The sequence below is a fragment of the Oncorhynchus masou genome, chromosome 17, assembly GCF_036934945.1.
Source record: "Oncorhynchus masou masou isolate Uvic2021 chromosome 17, UVic_Omas_1.1, whole genome shotgun sequence".
Classification (NCBI taxonomy): domain Eukaryota; kingdom Metazoa; phylum Chordata; class Actinopteri; order Salmoniformes; family Salmonidae; genus Oncorhynchus; species Oncorhynchus masou.
In genome coordinates, this window is record NC_088228.1 from 2996428 (window position 1) to 3015435 (window position 19008).

At 46.2% G+C, this 19008-nt stretch overlaps 1 protein-coding gene across 1 annotated transcript in view; it reads left to right on the plus strand.

Moving 5' to 3' along the window:
• LOC135558082 (zinc finger FYVE domain-containing protein 9-like) overlaps positions 1-19002 on the plus strand; it is a 37423-nt gene extending 18421 nt beyond the window's left edge. The window contains 8 exon segments of the mRNA XM_064991831.1: positions 7760-7864; positions 12357-12507; positions 12624-12704; positions 17278-17443; positions 17591-17696; positions 17885-18061; positions 18509-18616; positions 18619-19002. Of these exon segments, the coding sequence (XP_064847903.1) occupies positions 7760-7864; positions 12357-12507; positions 12624-12704; positions 17278-17443; positions 17591-17696; positions 17885-18061; positions 18509-18616; positions 18619-18672 (948 nt within the window). The 3' untranslated portion in view covers positions 18673-19002.
• Positions 19003-19008: the final 6 nt, after the last annotated feature.

The following is a 19008-nucleotide window of genomic DNA, read 5'->3' on the forward strand; positions in this document are numbered from 1 at the left end:
CCTTTGGAACATCTACATTTTAAAAAGTCTAATAAATCCATTTATTTATTTAGTCAGGTCTAAAGAAACACGATACGAAGAAAATGTTTTTCAGAAGAACAGAATGAGTCAGTCTACTGTGTGTTATCTGACTAGACGCTGTGTGTTATCCGACTAGACGCTGTGTGTTATCTGACTAGACGCTGTGTGTTATCTGACTAGACGCTGTGTGTTATCTGACTAGACGCTGTGTGTTATCTGACTAGACGCTGTGTGTTATCTGACTAGACGCTGTGTGTTATCTGACTAGACGCTGTGTGTTATCTGACTAGACGCTGTGTGTTATCCGACTAGACGCTGTGTGTTATCTGACTAGACGCTGTGTGTTATCTGACTAGACGCTGTGTGTTATCTGACTAGACGCTGTGTGTTATCCGACTAGACGCTGTGTGTTATCCAACTAGACGCTGTGTGTTATCCGACTAGACGCTGTGTGTTATCCGACTAGACGCTGTGTGTTATCCGACTAGACGCTGTGTGTTATCCGACTAGACGCTGTGTGTTATCCGACTAGACGCTGTGTGTTATCCGACTAGACGCTGTGTGTTATCCGACTAGACGCTGTGTGTTATCTGACTAGACGCTGTGTGTTATCTGACTAGACGCTGTGTGTTATCTGACTAGACGCTGTGTGTTATCCGACTAGACGCTGTGTGTTATCCGACTAGACGCTGTGTGTTATCCGACTAGACGCTGTGTGTTATCCGACTCGACGCTGTGTGTTATCCGACTCGACGCTGTGTGTTATCCGACTCGACGCTGTGTGTTATCCGACTCGACGCTGTGTGTTATCTGCATATGCTCCATATAGGTCTACTGCAGCTCTGATTGGTTATTCCTCACCAGTCTGTGTAGAGTATAGGCCGAGTAGTGCGTGTCAATGCAGTAGAATCCTACTCTGGTATGTTGTATTGAAAGTGGCTATAATATTGCTTTGATTCGATCACAATTGTCGCTGTGAAGGGAAACATTGACGGCGTTAACGAACAGGGGAAAACTCTAGGAAGTTGAGGTGAAGTTCAATCCGTGCTTCTTTCTGTTGGCTGATATCTGTTCTGCGCTTCAGCCCCGGTGAGCTGCACACAGTTTTGAAGAAACATTGATGTTTTTTTATAGGGGAGCATGTGCTTTAATGAGCTGCTGAGAAATCAATACCCAGCAGGGTCAAGTAGACTTACATCACTCTACACATCAACCACTGTTGAGGAGCTGCCACTGTTGAGGAGCTGCCACTGCCTGACAAGGTGATATTTTACCCCAAACTCTGTATACCACGGGCTCTCCAACCCTGTTCAGCTACCCAGTACTCTGTATACCACGGGCTCTCCAACCCTGTTCAGCTACCCAGTACTCTGTATACCACGGGCTCTCCAACCCTGTTCAGCTACCCAGTACTCTGTATACCACGGTCTCTCCAACCCTGTTCAGCTACCCAGTACTCAGTATACCACGGTCTCTCCTACCCTGTTCAGCTACCCAGTACTCTGTATACCACGGGCTCTCCAACCCTGTTCAGCTACCCAGTACTCTGTATACCACGGGCTCTCCAACCCTGTTCAGCTACCCAGTACTCTGTATACCACGGGCTCTCCAACCCTGTTCAGCTACCCAGTACTCTGTATACTATGGGCTCTCCAACCCTGTTCAGCTACCCAGTACTCAGTATACCACGGGCTCTCCAACCCTGTTCAGCTACCCAGTACTCTGTATACCACGGGCTCTCCAACCCTGTTCAGCTACCCAGTACTCTGTATACCACGGGCTCTCCAACCCTGTTCAGCTACCCAGTACTCTGTATACCACGGGCTCTCCAACCCTGTTCAGCTACCCAGTACTCTGTATACTATGAGTTCTCCTACCCTGTTCAGCTACCCAGTACTCTGTATACTATGGGCTCTCCTACCCTGTTCCCTCAGCTACCCAGTACTCTGTATACCATGGGCTCTCCAACCCTGTTCCTGCAGCTACCCAGTACTCTGTATACCATGGGCTCTCCAACCCTGTTCCTGCAGCTACCCAGTACTCTGTATACCATGGGCTCTCCAACCCTGTTCCTGCAGCTACCCAGTACTCTGTATACTATGAGTTCTCCTACCCTGTTCAGCTACCCAGTACTCTGTATACTATGAGTTCTCCTACCCTGTTCAGCTACCCAGTACTCTGTATACTATGGGCTCTCCTACCCTGTTCCCTCAGCTACCCAGTACTCTGTATACCATGGGCTCTCCAACCCTGTTCCTGCAGCTACCCAGTACTCTGTATACCATGGGCTCTCCAACCCTGTTCCTGCAGCTACCCAGTACTCTGTATACCATGGACTCTCCAACCCTGTTCAGCTACCCAGTACTCTGTATACCATGGGCTCTCCAACCCTGTTCCTGCAGCTACCCAGTACTCTGTATACCATGGGCTCTCCAACCCTGTTCCTGCAGCTACCCAGTACTCTGTATACCATGGGCTCTCCAACCCTGTTCCTGCAGCTACCCAGTACTCTGTATACCATGGGCTCTCCAACCCTGTTCCTGCAGCTACCCAGTACTCTGTATACCATGGGCTCTCCAACCCTGTTCCTGCAGCTACCCAGTACTCTGTATACCACGGGCTCTCCAACCCTGTTCAGCTACCCAGTACTCAGTATACCACGGGCTCTCCAACCCTGTTCAGCTACCCAGTACTCTGTATACCACGGGCTCTCCAACCCTGTTCAGCTACCCAGTACTCTGTATACCACGGGCTCTCCAACCCTGTTCAGCTACCCAGTACTCTGTATACCACGGGCTCTCCAACCCTGTTCAGCTACCCAGTACTCTGTATACCATGGGCTCTCCAACCCTGTTCAGCTACCCAGTACTCTGTATACCACGGGCTCTCCAACCCTGTTCAGCTACCCAGTACTCTGTATACCACGGGCTCTCCAACCCTGTTCAGCTACCCAGTACTCTGTATACCACGGGCTCTCCAACCCTGTTCAGCTACCCAGTACTCTGTATACCACGGGCTCTCCAACCCTGTTCAGCTACCCAGTACTCTGTATACCACGGGCTCTCCAACCCTGTTCAGCTACCCAGTACTCTGTATACTATGGGCTCTCCAACCCTGTTCAGCTACCCAGTACTCTGTATACTATGAGTTCTCCTACCCTGTTCAGCTACCCAGTACTCTGTATACTATGGGCTCTCCTACCCTGTTCCCTCAGCTACCCAGTACTCTGTATACCATGGGCTCTCCAACCCTGTTCCTGCAGCTACCCAGTACTCTGTATACCATGGGCTCTCCAACCCTGTTCCTGCAGCTACCCAGTACTCTGTATACCATGGGCTCTCCAACCCTGTTCAGCTACCCAGTACTCTGTATACCATGGGCTCTCCAACCCTGTTCCTGCAGCTACCCAGTACTCTGTATACCATGGGCTCTCCAACCCTGTTCCTGCAGCTACCCAGTACTCTGTATACTATGAGTTCTCCTACCCTGTTCAGCTACCCAGTACTCTGTATACTATGAGTTCTCCTACCCTGTTCAGCTACCCAGTACTCTGTATACCACGGGCTCTCCAACCCTGTTCAGCTACCCAGTACTCTGTATACCACGGGCTCTCCAACCCTGTTCAGCTACCCAGTACTCTGTATACCACGGGCTCTCCAACCCTGTTCAGCTACCCAGTACTCTGTATACCATGGGCTCTCCAACCCTGTTCAGCTACCCAGTACTCTGTATACCACGGGCTCTCCAACCCTGTTCAGCTACCCAGTACCCTGTATACCACGGGCTCTCCAACCCTGTTCAGCTACCCAGTACTCTGTATACCACGGGCTCTCCAACCCTGTTCAGCTACCCAGTACTCTGTATACCACGGGCTCTCCAACCCTGTTCAGCTACCCAGTACTCTGTATACTATGGGCTCTCCAACCCTGTTCAGCTACCCAGTACTCTGTATACTATGAGTTCTCCTACCCTGTTCAGCTACCCAGTACTCTGTATACTATGGGCTCTCCTACCCTGTTCCCTCAGCTACCCAGTACTCTGTATACCATGGGCTCTCCAACCCTGTTCCTGCAGCTACCCAGTACTCTGTATACCATGGGCTCTCCAACCCTGTTCCTGCAGCTACCCAGTACTCTGTATACCATGGGCTCTCCAACCCTGTTCAGCTACCCAGTACTCTGTATACCATGGGCTCTCCAACCCTGTTCCTGCAGCTACCCAGTACTCTGTATACCATGGGCTCTCCAACCCTGTTCCTGCAGCTACCCAGTACTCTGTATACTATGAGTTCTCCTACCCTGTTCAGCTACCCAGTACTCTGTATACTATGAGTTCTCCTACCCTGTTCAGCTACCCAGTACTCTGTATACTATGGGCTCTCCTACCCTGTTCCCTCAGCTACCCAGTACTCTGTATACCATGGGCTCTCCAACCCTGTTCCTGCAGCTACCCAGTACTCTGTATACCATGGGCTCTCCAACCCTGTTCCTGCAGCTACCCAGTACTCTGTATACCATGGACTCTCCAACCCTGTTCAGCTACCCAGTACTCTGTATACCATGGGCTCTCCAACCCTGTTCCTGCAGCTACCCAGTACTCTGTATACCATGGGCTCTCCAACCCTGTTCCTGCAGCTACCCAGTACTCTGTATACCATGGGCTCTCCAACCCTGTTCCTGCAGCTACCCAGTACTCTGTATACCATGGGCTCTCCAACCCTGTTCAGCTACCCAGTACTCTGTATACCATGGGCTCTCCAACCCTGTTCCTGCAGCTACCCAGTACTCTGTATACCATGGGCTCTCCAACCCTGTTCAGCTACCCAGTACTCTGTATACCATGGGCTCTCCAACCCTGTTCAGCTACCCAGTACTCTGTATGCCATGGGCTCTCCAACCCTGTTCCTGCAGATACCCAGTACTCTGTATACCATGGGCTTTCCAACTCTGTTCCTGCAGATACCCAGTACTCTGTATACCATGGGCTCTCCAACCCTGTTCCTGCAGATACCCAGTACTCTGTATACCATGGGCTCTCCAACTCTGTTCCTGCAGATACCCAGTACTCTGTATACCATGGGCTCTCCAACCCTGTTCCTGCAGATACCCAGTACTCTGTATACCATGGGCTCTCCAACCCTGTTTCTGCAGATACCCAGTACTCTGTATACCATGGGCTCTCCAACCCTGTTCCTGCAGCTACCCAGTACTCTGTATACCCTGGGCTCTCCAACCCTGTTCCTGCAGCTACCCAGTGCTCTGTATACCATGGGCTCTCCAACCCTGTTCCTGCAGATACCCAGTACTCTGTATACCCTGGGCTCTCCAACCCTGTTCCTGCAGATACCCAGTACTCTGTATACCATGGGCTCTCCAACCCTGTTCCTGTAGATACCCAGTACTCTGTATACCATGGGCTCTCCAACCCTGTTCCTGCAGCTACCCAGTACTCTGTATACCATGGGCTCTCCAACCCTGTTCCTGCAGCTACCCAGTACTCTGTATACCATGGACTCTCCAACCCTGTTCAGCTACCCAGTACTCTGTATACCATGGGCTCTCCAACCCTGTTCCTGCAGCTACCCAGTACTCTGTATACCATGGGCTCTCCAACCCTGTTCAGCTACCCAGTACTCTGTATACCACGGGCTCTCCAACCCTGTTCCTGCAGATACCCAGTACTCTGTATACCACGGGCTCTCCAACCCTGTTCCTGCAGCTACCCAGTACTCTGTATACCATGGGCTCTCCAACCCTGTTCCTGCAGATACCCAGTACTCTGTATACCATGGGCTCTCCAACCCTGTTCCTGCAGCTACCCAGTACTCTGTATACCATGGGCTCTCCAACCCTGTTCCTGCAGCTACCCAGTACTCTGTATACCATGGGCTCTCCAACCCTGTTCCAGTACTCTGTATACCATGGGCTCTCCAACCCTGTTCCTGCAGCTACCCAGTACTCTGTATGCCATGGGCTCTCCAACCCTGTTCCTGCAGATACCCAGTACTCTGTATACCATGGGCTCTCCAACCCTGTTCCTGCAGCTACCCAGTACTCTGTATACCATGGGCTCTCCAACCCTGTTCCTGCAGCTACCCAGTACTCTGTATGCCATGGGCTCTCCAACCCTGTTCCTGCAGATACCCAGTACTCTGTATACCATGGGCTCTCCAACCCTGTTCCTGCAGCTACCCAGTACTCTGTATACCCTGGGCTCTCCAACCCTGTTCCTGCAGCTACCCAGTACTCTGTATACCATGGACTCTCCAACCCTGTTCCTGCAGATACCCAGTACTCTGTATACCATGGGCTCTCCAACCCTGTTCCTGCAGATACCCAGTACTCTGTATACCATGGGCTCTCCAACCCTGTTCCTGCAGATACCCAGTACTCTGTATACCATGGGCTCTCCAACCCTGTTCCTGCAGATACCCAGTACTCTGTATACCATGGGCTCTCCAACCCTGTTCCTGCAGATACCCAGTGCTTCATTTTGGGAAACCGAGTGAAATCTGTTTGGGGGAAAACATGGATAGTAACAATGTTTTCACAACTAAACGTATTTCACTAAACTGTTGACAGCCCCTTCTGCGTGCTTGATAAAAGAGTAGAGGAACCACACGGTGGTGAGATTCTGTATAGCTGAAAGTAATGTCATTCAGTGAATTATGAATATATAGATGGAGGGACAATAGAGTCCTGAGTACCAGGCCTTTAGGACCTGATGGAGGGACAGTAGAGCCCTGAGTAGCAGGCCTTTAGGACCTGATGGAGGGACAGTAGAGCCCTGAGTAGCAGGCCATTAGGACCTGATGGAGGGACAGTAGAGCCCTGAGTAGCAGGCCTTTAGGACCTGATGGAGGTACAGTAGAGCCCTGAGTAGCAGGCCTTTAGGACCTGATGGAGGGACAGTAGAGCCCTGAGTAGCAGGCCTTTAGGACCTGATGGAGGGACAGTAGAGCCCTGAGTAGCAGGCCTTTAGGACCTGATGGAGGGACAGTAGAGCCCTGAGTAGCAGGCCTTTAGGACCTGATGGAGGGACAGTAGAGCCCTGAGTAGCAGGCCTTTAGGACCTGATGGAGGGACAGTAGAGCCCTGAGTAGCAGGCCTTTAGGACCTGATGGAGGGACAGTAGAGCCCTGAGTAGCAGGCCTTTAGGACCTGATGGAGGGACAGTAGAGCCCTGAGTAGCAGGCCATTAGGACCTGATGGAGGGACAGTAGAGCCCTGAGTAGCAGGCCTTTAGGACCTGATGGAGGGACAGTAGAGCCCTGAGTACCAGGCCATTAGGACCTGATAGTCAGTTGGTTACTACCAATGTACCTACAGGACTTCTGTAACTACCAGTACACGTTGCCCCTAGTGAAGGGTCTATATAATATAATATAATGTACCTACAGGACTTCTGTAACTACCAGTACACGTTGCCCCTAGTGAAGGGTCTATATATAATATAATATACCTACAGGACTTCTGTAACTACCAGTACACGTTGTCCCTAGTGAAGGGTCTATATAATATAATGTACCTACAGGACTTCTGTAACTACCAGTACACGTTGTCCCTAGTGAAGGGTCTATATAATATAATGTACCTACAGGACTTCTGTAACTACCAGTACACGTTGTCCCTAGTGAAGGGTCTATATATAATATAATATAATATACCTACAGGACTTCTGTAACTACCAGTACACGTTGTCCCTAGTGAAGGGTCTATATAATATAATGTACCTACAGGACTTCTGTAACTACCAGTACACGTTGCCCATGGTGAAGGGTCTGGTGGTGGACATGGAGGTGAAGAAGACCTGCATCAAGATCCCCAGCAACCGATACAACGAGGTGAGGCTGTCAACCAATCATATTGCTTCCTAGTGAGGGGTTCTGCCAATCACTAGACTCCACGGTCCTTTTCCATTCACTGCCTTCATTGATACTGCTGAAGTACAGCCAAGATGTTTAGTGTGTTACAGAAGACTTTACCCCCTGTAATGTTTGGAAATGTTTATCTGCTTGGCTACGGCCTCCCAAACAGATGGGAACCCATTGATTTGATCCTTGGAACGTTTGACAACAGACCGTATGAGAGCTTTAACACAGTCAGTGACTCAAACACTTTTATTTCTGCCATGTGAACGACAGGAGAAATGGATCGAAGTCGGTCACATGGACCAGGATTTCTCCACTATTATTGTATTTTCCTCAATGTACCTCCTAAAAATGGAACCTATTTCATCTAAAACTGGAACTGATTTGTGGAATCTTCAACCATAAGGTTTATGTTACCACATTGGTGTACTGAACAGACAACCTGACCACAACTAGCGGCCTCCTGACCACAACTAGCGGCCTCCTGACCACAACTAGCGGCCTCCTGACCACAACTAGCGGCCTCCTGACCACAACTAGCGGCCTCCTGACCACAACTAGCGGCCTCCTGACCACAACTAGCGGCCTCCTGACCACAACTAGCGGCCTCCTGACAACTCTTCAGGCCACGGTTTCCCCAAAGCAACTTAAGGCTAGTTAGTTAATCAATAAAAACTTTTGTAGTGAGCATCGTTAAACCTCCCCAGCCGTTTCCCAATTCTATCGTTGTTAACGTGTCACTTGAAAACGCTCGTAATCGAACTCCCCTCTAGAACAGCGTCGTTCTGTGTTTGTTTCCCCCTCCTGCGGCACTTTATACCTAGAATCACATGGGTTATTAGTCTCCCTGTGACCGCTGACAACTTCAGAACAAAGTTGACTACATCTTTGCAATTGTTACAAGCAAGTTTCAAATGAGACCGAATACAATATGGAATTGTGTTGAGTAGTTTGTGGGTAGACAGGGGCGGCAGGGTAGCCTAGTGGTTAGAGCGTTGGACTAGTAACCGAAAGGTTGCGAGTTCAAACCCCCGAGCTGACAAGGTACAAATCTGTTGTTCTGCCCCTGAACAGGCAGTTAACCCACTGTTCCTAGGCCGTCATTGAAAATAAGAATTTGTTCTTAACTGACTTGCCCAGTTAAATAAAAGGTAAAAAAAAATTAAAAAAAAAAGACCTGGTCTCTGAGGAAGGCTCCTCTGAGCCTGTTGCTGATGACAAGCTGCCCAACGCTGGAGAACGAGGTGTCGATGACGGACCTTCAGGTTGCTATGCTGGTGGGGAGGTGGAAGAATGTTGCTGGGGGGACAAGCAGCAAGTGAGAGACGAGGGATAATTTTAACATGAAATCCTCCCCTAGATTTATGCCCATTGGTTGACAGGAAAGGGAAGTGATTATTTGCTTGAGTGATCCCATAGGTTAATCAGAAAGCGTGGTGGAATTGCCTTAGTGTGTCATGCTCATTGGCTGAAGTTGATAAGGAAGAAACATGACGCTATCCTGATGAGGCAACATTTATTTTTTGGTATTTTATTTAACTAGGCAAATCGGTTAAGAACAAATTCTTACTTAAAATGACGACCTACCAAAAGGCTTCCTGCGGGGATGGGGGATTAGAAACATAACGTAAATATAGGACGAAACACGCATCACGACGAGAGACACTACACTACATAAAGACCTAAAGACAATAACATAGCAAGGCAGCAACACATGACAACACAGCATGGGGGCAGCACAGCATGGGGGCAGCACAGCATGGGGGCAGCACAGCATGGGGGCAGCACAGCATGGTGACATGGTAGCAGCACAACAGGGTACAAACATTATTGTGTACAGACAACAGCACAAAGGGCAAGAAGGTAGAGACAACAATACATCACACAAAGCAGCCACAAAATACCTGCTATGCTGATGAGAACATTACATCACTATATAAATACCTGTTATGAGAACATTACATCACTATATAAATACCTGTTATGAGAACATTACATCACTATATAAATACCTGCTATGCTGATGAGGTAACATTACCTCACTATATAAATACCTGTTATGAGAACATTACATCACTATATAAATACCTGTTATGAGAACATTACCTCACTATATAAATACTTGTTATGAGAACATTACATCACTATATAAATACCTGTTATGAGAACATTACATCACTATATAAATACCTGTTATGAGAACATTACATCACTATATAAATACCTGTTATGAGAACATTACCTCACTATATAAATACCTGTTATGAGAACATTACATCACTATATAAATACCTGTTATGAGAACATTACCTCACTATATAAATACCTGTTATGAGAACATTACATCACTATATAAATACCTGTTATGAGAACATTACATCACTATATAAATACCTGTTATGAGAACATTACATCACTATATAAATACCTGCTATGAGGTAACATTACATCACTATATAAATACCTGCTATGAGAACATTACATCACTATATAAATACCTGTTATGAGAACATTACCTCACTATATAAATACCTGTTATGAGAACATTACATCACTATATAAATACCTGCTATGAGGTAACATTACATCACTATATAAATACCTGCTATGAGAACATTACATCACTATATAAATACCTGCTATGAGAACATTACATCACTATATAAATACCTGCTATGAGAACATTACATCACTATATAAATACCTGTTATGCTGATGAGGTAACATTACATCACTATATAAATACCTGCTATGCTGAGGTGGTAACATTACATCACTATATAAATACCTGCTATGAGGTAACATTACATCACTATATAAATACCTGCTATGAGAACATTACATCACTATATAAATACCTGTTATGAGAACATTACCTCACTATATAAATACCTGCTATGAGAACATTACATCACTATATAAATACCTGCTATGCTGATGAGGTAACATTACATCACTATATAAATACCTGTTATGAGGTAACATTACATCACTATATAAATACCTGTTATGAGGTAACATTACATCACTATATAAATACCTGCTATGAGGTAACATTACATCACTATATAAATACCTGCTATGAGGTAACATTACATCACTATATAAATACCTGCTATGAGAACATTACATCACTATATAAATACCTGTTATGAGAACATTACATCACTATATAAATACCTGCTATGAGAACATTACATCACTATATAAATACCTGCTATGCTGATGAGGTAACATTACATCACTATATAAATAAATACCTGTTATGATGATGCGTGAGATAGGAAGCTTTGTGAATTGTTGAGTTTACGAGATGCAGGAAGTGACGATCCATTCAGACCAGCCTCGGGGTTTCAGACCAGCCTCGGGGTTTCAGACCAGCCTCGGGGTTTCAGACCAGCCTCGGGGTTTCAGACCAGCCTCGGGGTTTCAGACCAGCCTCGGGGTTTCAGACCAGCCTCGGGGTTTCAGACCAGCCTCGGGGTTTCAGACCAGCCTCGGGGATTGAACTTTTCGTAACTACATTACATTTAAATCATTGAAATACATTTAATGTTCATTCGATTGAGTTCTATTTTGCTACTTGTCGGCTCCCGTCTGTAATTAGTCTCAATATATCTCATGATGTGTATCCTAACATGAACACAATGATGTGCCAAATCAGGTATTTAGTGTGTTCTTATTGGCTAAGCATTAGAAAAACCCGCCTCATTACTTGCAGCCATAGCTGGTAATCTCTCTTTAGGAGCTGATCCATTGTCAGTTTGGTGAAATAATTCTGATGTTAAAGGTCAGATTTGAATGGAGAAAGCTGATCTGAGAGCTCCCTTTCTTTCCATCCTATCAGTATCAACTCTACGCCTCGACGACACACTTAGTGAACCTTCTCTCAGTGTGGTGTTCTGGGAAAACACACGTTACATCTTCGGCCGTTGTCAGAAAGAGGCATCGTTAAAGAAACAAAAACACCCAGAAGTCTAATTTTCATCAGGGGAAAACCTTTCTGTCAACCAATGGGCATAAATCTAGGGGAGGATTTCATGTTAAAATTATCCCTCGTCTCTCACTTGCTGCTTTTCCCCCCAGCAACATTCTTCCACCTCCCCACCAGCATAGCAACCTGAAGGTCCGTCATCGGCACCTCGTTCTCCAGCGTTGGGCAACCTGTCATCAGCAACAGGCTCAGAGGAGCCTTCCTCAGAGACCAGGTCTACCCACAAACTACTCAATACAATTCCATTGAAGTTACAGAGTGGACCTTTAATGACACAACCAGATTGTCTGTCCCAGCTGATGCAGGCTATGACCAGGCTATGACCAGGCTATGACCAGGCTATGACCAGACTGACCAGGCTATGACCAGGCTGTTATGATTATGACCAGACTATTACCAGGTTATGACCAGACTATTACCAGGTTATGACCAGGTTATGACCAGACTATAAAGTCTTTATATTCCCTGCAGCTGATGAAGGCGATGAACAAGTCCAATGATCATGTCCTGGCCATGGGAGCGTGTTTTAACGAGCTGGCCGACTCCCACCTGGTGTGTATTCAGAACGACGACGGAAACTACCAGACACAGGCCATCAGCATCCACCACCAACCACGCAAAGGTACACACACACACACACACACACGCACGACATGGGGAGTCAAGTCATAGTTTATCAAATGGACTAACAAAACCATGGATGGAATCAATATCAATATTTCATGTTTTTTCTTCCAGTGACTGGCGCCTGCTTCTTTGTGTTCAGTGGTTCTCTGAAGGCATCTTCTGGATACCTGGCCAAGACCAGCATTGTGGAGGGTACAACATCCTACAATATCTCCAAGTTAGAGATTGCATTTTCAATATCCCGTCAGGGGGAATTAAGGACCTCTTATTGACTGTCAGAGCACACACACAAACTCGGGACGGGCGGGGCCCTGAAAATAGACTATTTTTTATTTTACCTTTATTTAACCAGGCAAGTCAGTTAAGAACAAATTCTTATTTTCAATGATGGCCTGGGAACAGTGGGTTAACTGCCTGTTCAGGGGCAGAACGACAGATTTGTACCTTGTCAGCTCGGGGGTTTGAAGTCCACCACTCTACACTAGGCTTACTAGTCCACCACTCTAACCACTAGGCTACCCTGCCGCCCCAACTACATTTATTAAGGTGAGGCACATTTGTGTAAAAAAAAATATACACGTCAAATAACAATTCTATTATAGAAGTAGCCAAACGAGCACATACCGGGCCACAAACCATGTGTTTACAATACCGCGTTGGTGAACATCCACCAAATTATTAGGGTGAGGCACATCTGTAGTAAGCTGTTAGTAGCCCAACAAACACTTATGTATGCTGTAGCTAAGGAAGTTATGCTGTAGCTAAGGAAGTTATGCTGTAGCTAAGGAAGTTATGCTGTAGCTAAGGAAGTAATGCTGTAGCTAAGGAAGTAATGCTGTAGCTAAGGAAGTTATGCTGTAGCTAAGGAAGTAATGCTGTAGCTAAGGAAGTTATGCTGTAGCTAAGGAAGTAATGCTGTAGCTAAGGAAGTTATGCTGTAGCTAAGGAAGTAATGCTGTAGCTAAGGAAGTTATGCTGTAGCTAAGGAAGTTATGCTGTAGCTAAGGAAGTTATGCTGTAGCTAAGGAAGTTATGCTGTAGCTAAGGAAGTAATGCTGTAGCTAAGGAAGTTATGCTGTAGCTAAGGAAGTAATGCTGTAGCTAAGGAAGTTATGCTGTAGCTAAGGAAGTAATGCTGTAGCTAAGGAAGTTATGCTGTAGCTAAGGAAGTTATGCTGTAGCTAAGGAAGTAATGCTGTAGCTAAGGAAGTAATGCTGTAGCTAAGGAAGTAATGCTGTAGCTAAGGAAGTAATGCTGTAGCTAAGGAAGTTATGCTGTAGCTAAGGAAGTTATGCTGTAGCTAAGGAAGTAGCTAAGGAAGTTATGCTGTAGCTAAGGAAGTAGCTAAGGAAGTTATGCTGTAGCTAAGGAAGTTATGCTGTAGCTAAGGAAGTAGCTAAGGAAGTTATGCTGTAGCTAAGGAAGTAGCTAAGGAAGTTATGCTGTAGCTAAGGAAGTTATGCTGTAGCTAAGGAAGTTATGCTGTAGCTAAGGAAGTTATGCTGTAGCTAAGGAAGTAGCTAAGGAAGTTATGCTGTAGCTAAGGAAGTTATGCTGTAGCTAAGGAAGTTATGCTGTAGCTAAGGAAGTTATGCTGTAGCTAAGGAAGTTATGCTGTAGCTAAGGAAGTAATGCTGTAGCTAAGGAAGTTATGCTGTAGCTAAGGAAGTAATGCTGTAGCTAAGGAAGTTATGCTGTAGCTAAGGAAGTAATGCTGTAGCTAAGGAAGTAATGCTGTAGCTAAGGAAGTTATGCTGTAGCTAAGGAAGTTATGGTGTAGCTAAGGAAGTAGCTAAGGAAGTTATGCTGTAGCTAAGGAAGTTATGCTGTAGCTAAGGAAGTAATGCTGTAGCTAAGGAAGTTATGGTGTAGCTAAGGAAGTAGCTAAGGAAGTAATGCTGTAGCTAAGGAAGTTATGGTGTAGCTAAGGAAGTAGCTAAGGAAGTAATGCTGTAGCTAAGGAAGTTATGGTGTAGCTAAGGAAGTAGCTAAGGAAGTTATGCTGTAGCTAAGGAAGTTATGCTGTAGCTAAGGAAGTAATGCTGTAGCTAAGGAAGTAATGCTGTAGCTAAGGAAGTAATGCTGTAGCTAAGGAAGTTATGGTGTAGCTAAGGAAGTTATGGTGTAGCTAAGGAAGTTATGCTGTAGCTAAGGAAGTAATGCTGTAGCTAAGGAAGTTATGCTGTAGCTAAGGAAGTTATGCTGTAGCTAAGGAAGTAGCTAAGGAAGTTATGCTGTAGCTAAGGAAGTAGCTAAGGAAGTAATGCTGTAGCTAAGGAAGTAGCTAAGGAAGTTATGGTGTAGCTAAGGAAGTAGCTAAGGAAGTAATGCTGTAGCTAAGGAAGTTATGGTGTAGCTAAGGAAGTAGCTAAGGAAGTTATGCTGTAGCTAAGGAAGTTATGCTGTAGCTAAGGAAGTAATGCTGTAGCTAAGGAAGTTATGGTGTAGCTAAGGAAGTAATGCTGTAGCTAAGGAAGTTATGGTGTAGCTAAGGAAGTAGCTAAGGAAGTAATGCTGTAGCTAAGGAAGTTATGGTGTAGCTAAGGAAGTAGCTAAGGAAGTTATGCTGTAGCTAAGGAAGTAATGCTGTAGCTAAGGAAGTAATGCTGTAGCTAAGGAAGTTATGGTGTAGCTAAGGAAGTTATGGTGTAGCTAAGGAAGTTATGCTGTAGCTAAGGAAGTAATGCTGTAGCTAAGGAAGTAATGCTGTAGCTAAGGAAGTTATGCTGTAGCTAAGGAAGTTATGCTGTAGCTAAGGAAGTAGCTAAGGAAGTTATGCTGTAGCTAAGGAAGTAGCTAAGGAAGTAATGCTGTAGCTAAGGAAGTTATGGTGTAGCTAAGGAAGTAGCTAAGGAAGTTATGCTGTAGCTAAGGAAGTTATGCTGTAGCTAAGGAAGTTATGCTGTAGCTAAGGAAGTAGCTAAGGAAGTTATGCTGTAGCTAAGGAAGTTATGCTGTAGCTAAGGAAGTTATGCTGTAGCTAAGGAAGTTATGCTATCTCCCTGGTATATCATTTATGCAGCAGCATACAATACATTTTTGGACTCCTTTTGTTAAGGTGGTGTAGCGGTCCTTTGTTGGCAAATTTTGTCTTCCAAACTTTGATCCAAGTCTGGCATTTGCTGGATTTATGGTGGGAACTCGGACCCAAAAAAACACAGCCACTCCACTGAATAGCAGGCTAACGTTAGCGGTTTCTTTGCAACGCTTGCAGTTAGACACTGATTCCATTCCAAACGACTCGTTGTTGAATTTGCGATTTCCAACTTGTTGTGTGATCTTTATGTACAATGGCCGATGAACACCGATACCTTTTATCTATCATTTCTCTTCGTGTGAGAAGGATTAAAAAGGATTTGCCAGTAGATTGTCGACTGACGATGACTGCTCGCTAAGACTGAAAGTCAGTCCAATCAAAGCTACTGTAGATATGTGATGTCATTCTATCTGCTTGCTAGCCCCAACACCACAGAAAGCACTGAGCTCGGCTGAAACACCTGAATTTTGGAGCTGCCTCACTCAATAATACAAAAGAGACCATGTTTGATTGCGGCTTTATTAACTCAATTACTACTTTTTTATTATTTTTATTTTTTACATTTCTTGCAAACTGATATGTGACACTTATTAATGCCAAAACCATTTTTTTCACCTAAGTGTGGTGCTCAAAACAGGTGGGGTTAACCCACCTGCCCTGAAGGACGGGTCGCCACTGCCTATTTACATTGATCATCTTTGAGACGTTTCTACAACTTGGAGTCCACCCGTGGTCAATTGAATGGGTTTGGAGTCCACCCGTGGTCAATTGAATGGGTTTGGAGTCCACCCGTGGTCAATTGAATGGGTTTGGAGTCCACCCGTGGTCAATTGAATGGGTTTGGAGTCCACCCGTGGTCAATTGAATGGGTTTGGAGTCCACCCGTGGTCAATTGAATGGGATTGGAGTCCACCCGTGGTCAATTGAATGGGATTGGAGTCCACCCGTGGTCAATTGAATGGGATTGGACATGATTTGGAAAGGCACACACCTGTCTATATAAGGTCCCACAGTTGACAGTGCATGTCAGAGCAAAAGCCATGAGGTTGAAGAGATACTTAATGAAAACCTGCGCCATAGAGCTCAGGACCTCAGACTGGGGGGGGGGAAGATTCACAGGACAACGACCCTAAGCACACAGACGTAACATCGGGACAAGTCTAACAAGCATTTCGCTACACTCGCATTAACATCTGCTAACCATGTGTATGTGACAAATAAAATTTGATTTGAGTCTCTGAATGTCCTTGAGTGGTCCAGCCAGAGCCCGGACTTGAACCTTATCGAAAATCTCTAGAGAGACCTGAAAATAGCTGTGCAGTGACGCTCCACATCCAACTTAACAGAGATTGAGAGGATCTGCAGAGAAGAATGGGAGCAACTACCCAAATACAGGTGTGCCAAGCTTGTAGCGTCATACCCAAGAAGACTTCATGGAGGCTATAATCGCTGCCAAATATGCTTCAACAAAGTACTGAGTAAAGGGTCTGAATACTTACGTAAATGTGATATTTCAGTGTTTAATTTGGTATAAATTAGCAAAAATGTAATGACAAAAATGCTTTGTCATTGTGGGGTATTGTGATGTCATTGTGATGTCATTGTGTGTAGATTGAGGAAAAAAAACAATTGAATCCATGTTAGAATAAAGCTGTAACATAACATGTAGAAAAGGTCGAGGGGTCTGAATACTTTACAAAGGCGTTGTGTCTGTTGTTCACCTGTAGATGGTGTGATGGTGCAGATCACAGCAGAGACCATGGATGCTCTACGGCAAGCCCTCAGGGACATGAAGGACTTTAGTATCACCTGTGGCTGGGCAGACCAGGAGTACAGCCAGGAACACGTTCACATACAGTGGATAGATGACGATCACAACTTTTTCAATAAGGGGTGAGGAAGGGAACTGGGGAATCTCTATACACTAGTTTCTCTTCTGTGATGTCGTGTCCTTGTGTTCCCTGCCTTAATATCCACCTAAAGATGTTTAGAAGACTTTTTAAAGTAAGTGTCTAAAACTCACCCCCCGATCCCCGCCAGTGTAACTAGTCCTATTGATGGGAAGTCTATGGAGTTCACCACCAGCATGAAAATCTTCCACGGTTCAGAGTTCAAGGCCAATGGGAAGGTCATCCGCTGGACAGAGGTATGTGATGTCACCCTCCTAAGCAACAACTCGGTTCAGTAAACACAAAGCCAGACAAACATTTTGAAACGGAGGCACTACCTGATCTTGTTTTACTAAAGTGGGAATATAACCAAGTTTCCGCTCAAGACAATCTGCAGCGTGTAATAAAACAATATGAATAATAAACAATATTTACTCCTTTTTAGGTGTTCTTCCTACAGAGTGAGGACCAGCCCAACGGTCTGAGTGACCCTGCTGACCACAGTCGCCTGACGGAGAACGTGGCGAGGGCATTCTGCGTGGCGCTCTGCCCACACCTCAAACTGCTGAAGGAGGAAGGCATGGCTAAGCTGGGCCTACGGGTCACCCTCGAGTCTGACCAGGTACGGACCCGGTTCATCACTTTCTGGCCACACCAGAAATTAATCAAAATTGCAAATCAGAAATGCGCAGGGGCAGACATCGACCAGAAATCGGCGCTGGCATTTCAAACACACTAGCCTGTTTTTTTCTTCCCTCAAGGCACCCCCCCCCCTCAAGGCACCCCCTCCCCCCCCTCCTCAAGGCCCCCACACCACCCTCCCCCTCCTCAAGGCACCCCTCCCCCTCCTCAAGGCACCCACACCCCCCTCCTCAAGGCACCCACACCCCCCCTCCTCAAGGCACCCCCTCCCCCTCCTCAAGGCACCCACACCACCCCCCCCCCTCAAGGCACCCACACCACACACCCCCCCTCCTCAAGGCACCCCCACCGTGGGAGATAACAGGCCCTACTCCCACCGGTACCTGGTTAGATAAAGGATAACAATGTCCCTTCCCTGTTCTCCCAGGTGGGTTACCGAGCAGGAAATAACGGCCAGCCTCTCCTCTCCCATTACCTGAGGGACCTGGACAGTACTCTGATCCCTGTCATCCATAGAGGGGCGTGTCAACTCAGCTGGTAGGACCTGTCGTCATGGAGCTGGTCTTCTACATCCTGGAAATCCTCTCCTAGGAGATGGAGACACCGCTTAGCAACGGACCAACACCCCAGACGCCGATCTCCTAGTTCTCTCTCTCTCTCTTTCTCTTTTCTCTCTTTCTTTCTTTTTATTTTTATTTATATATATATTCCCTCCCATCTTGCCCCTCCTGTTTTTCAGAGAGGCTGTGAGGGGCAGCTAGCTGATGTTGCTATCCCTTCGACAGACAGCTGTGGTGATGGTTACCAGCTAGCTGATGTTGCTATCCCTTCACCAGACAGCTGTGGTGATGGTTACCAGCTAGCTGATGTTGCTATCCCTTCACCAGACAGCTGTGGTGATGGTTACCAGCTAGCTGATGTTGCTAT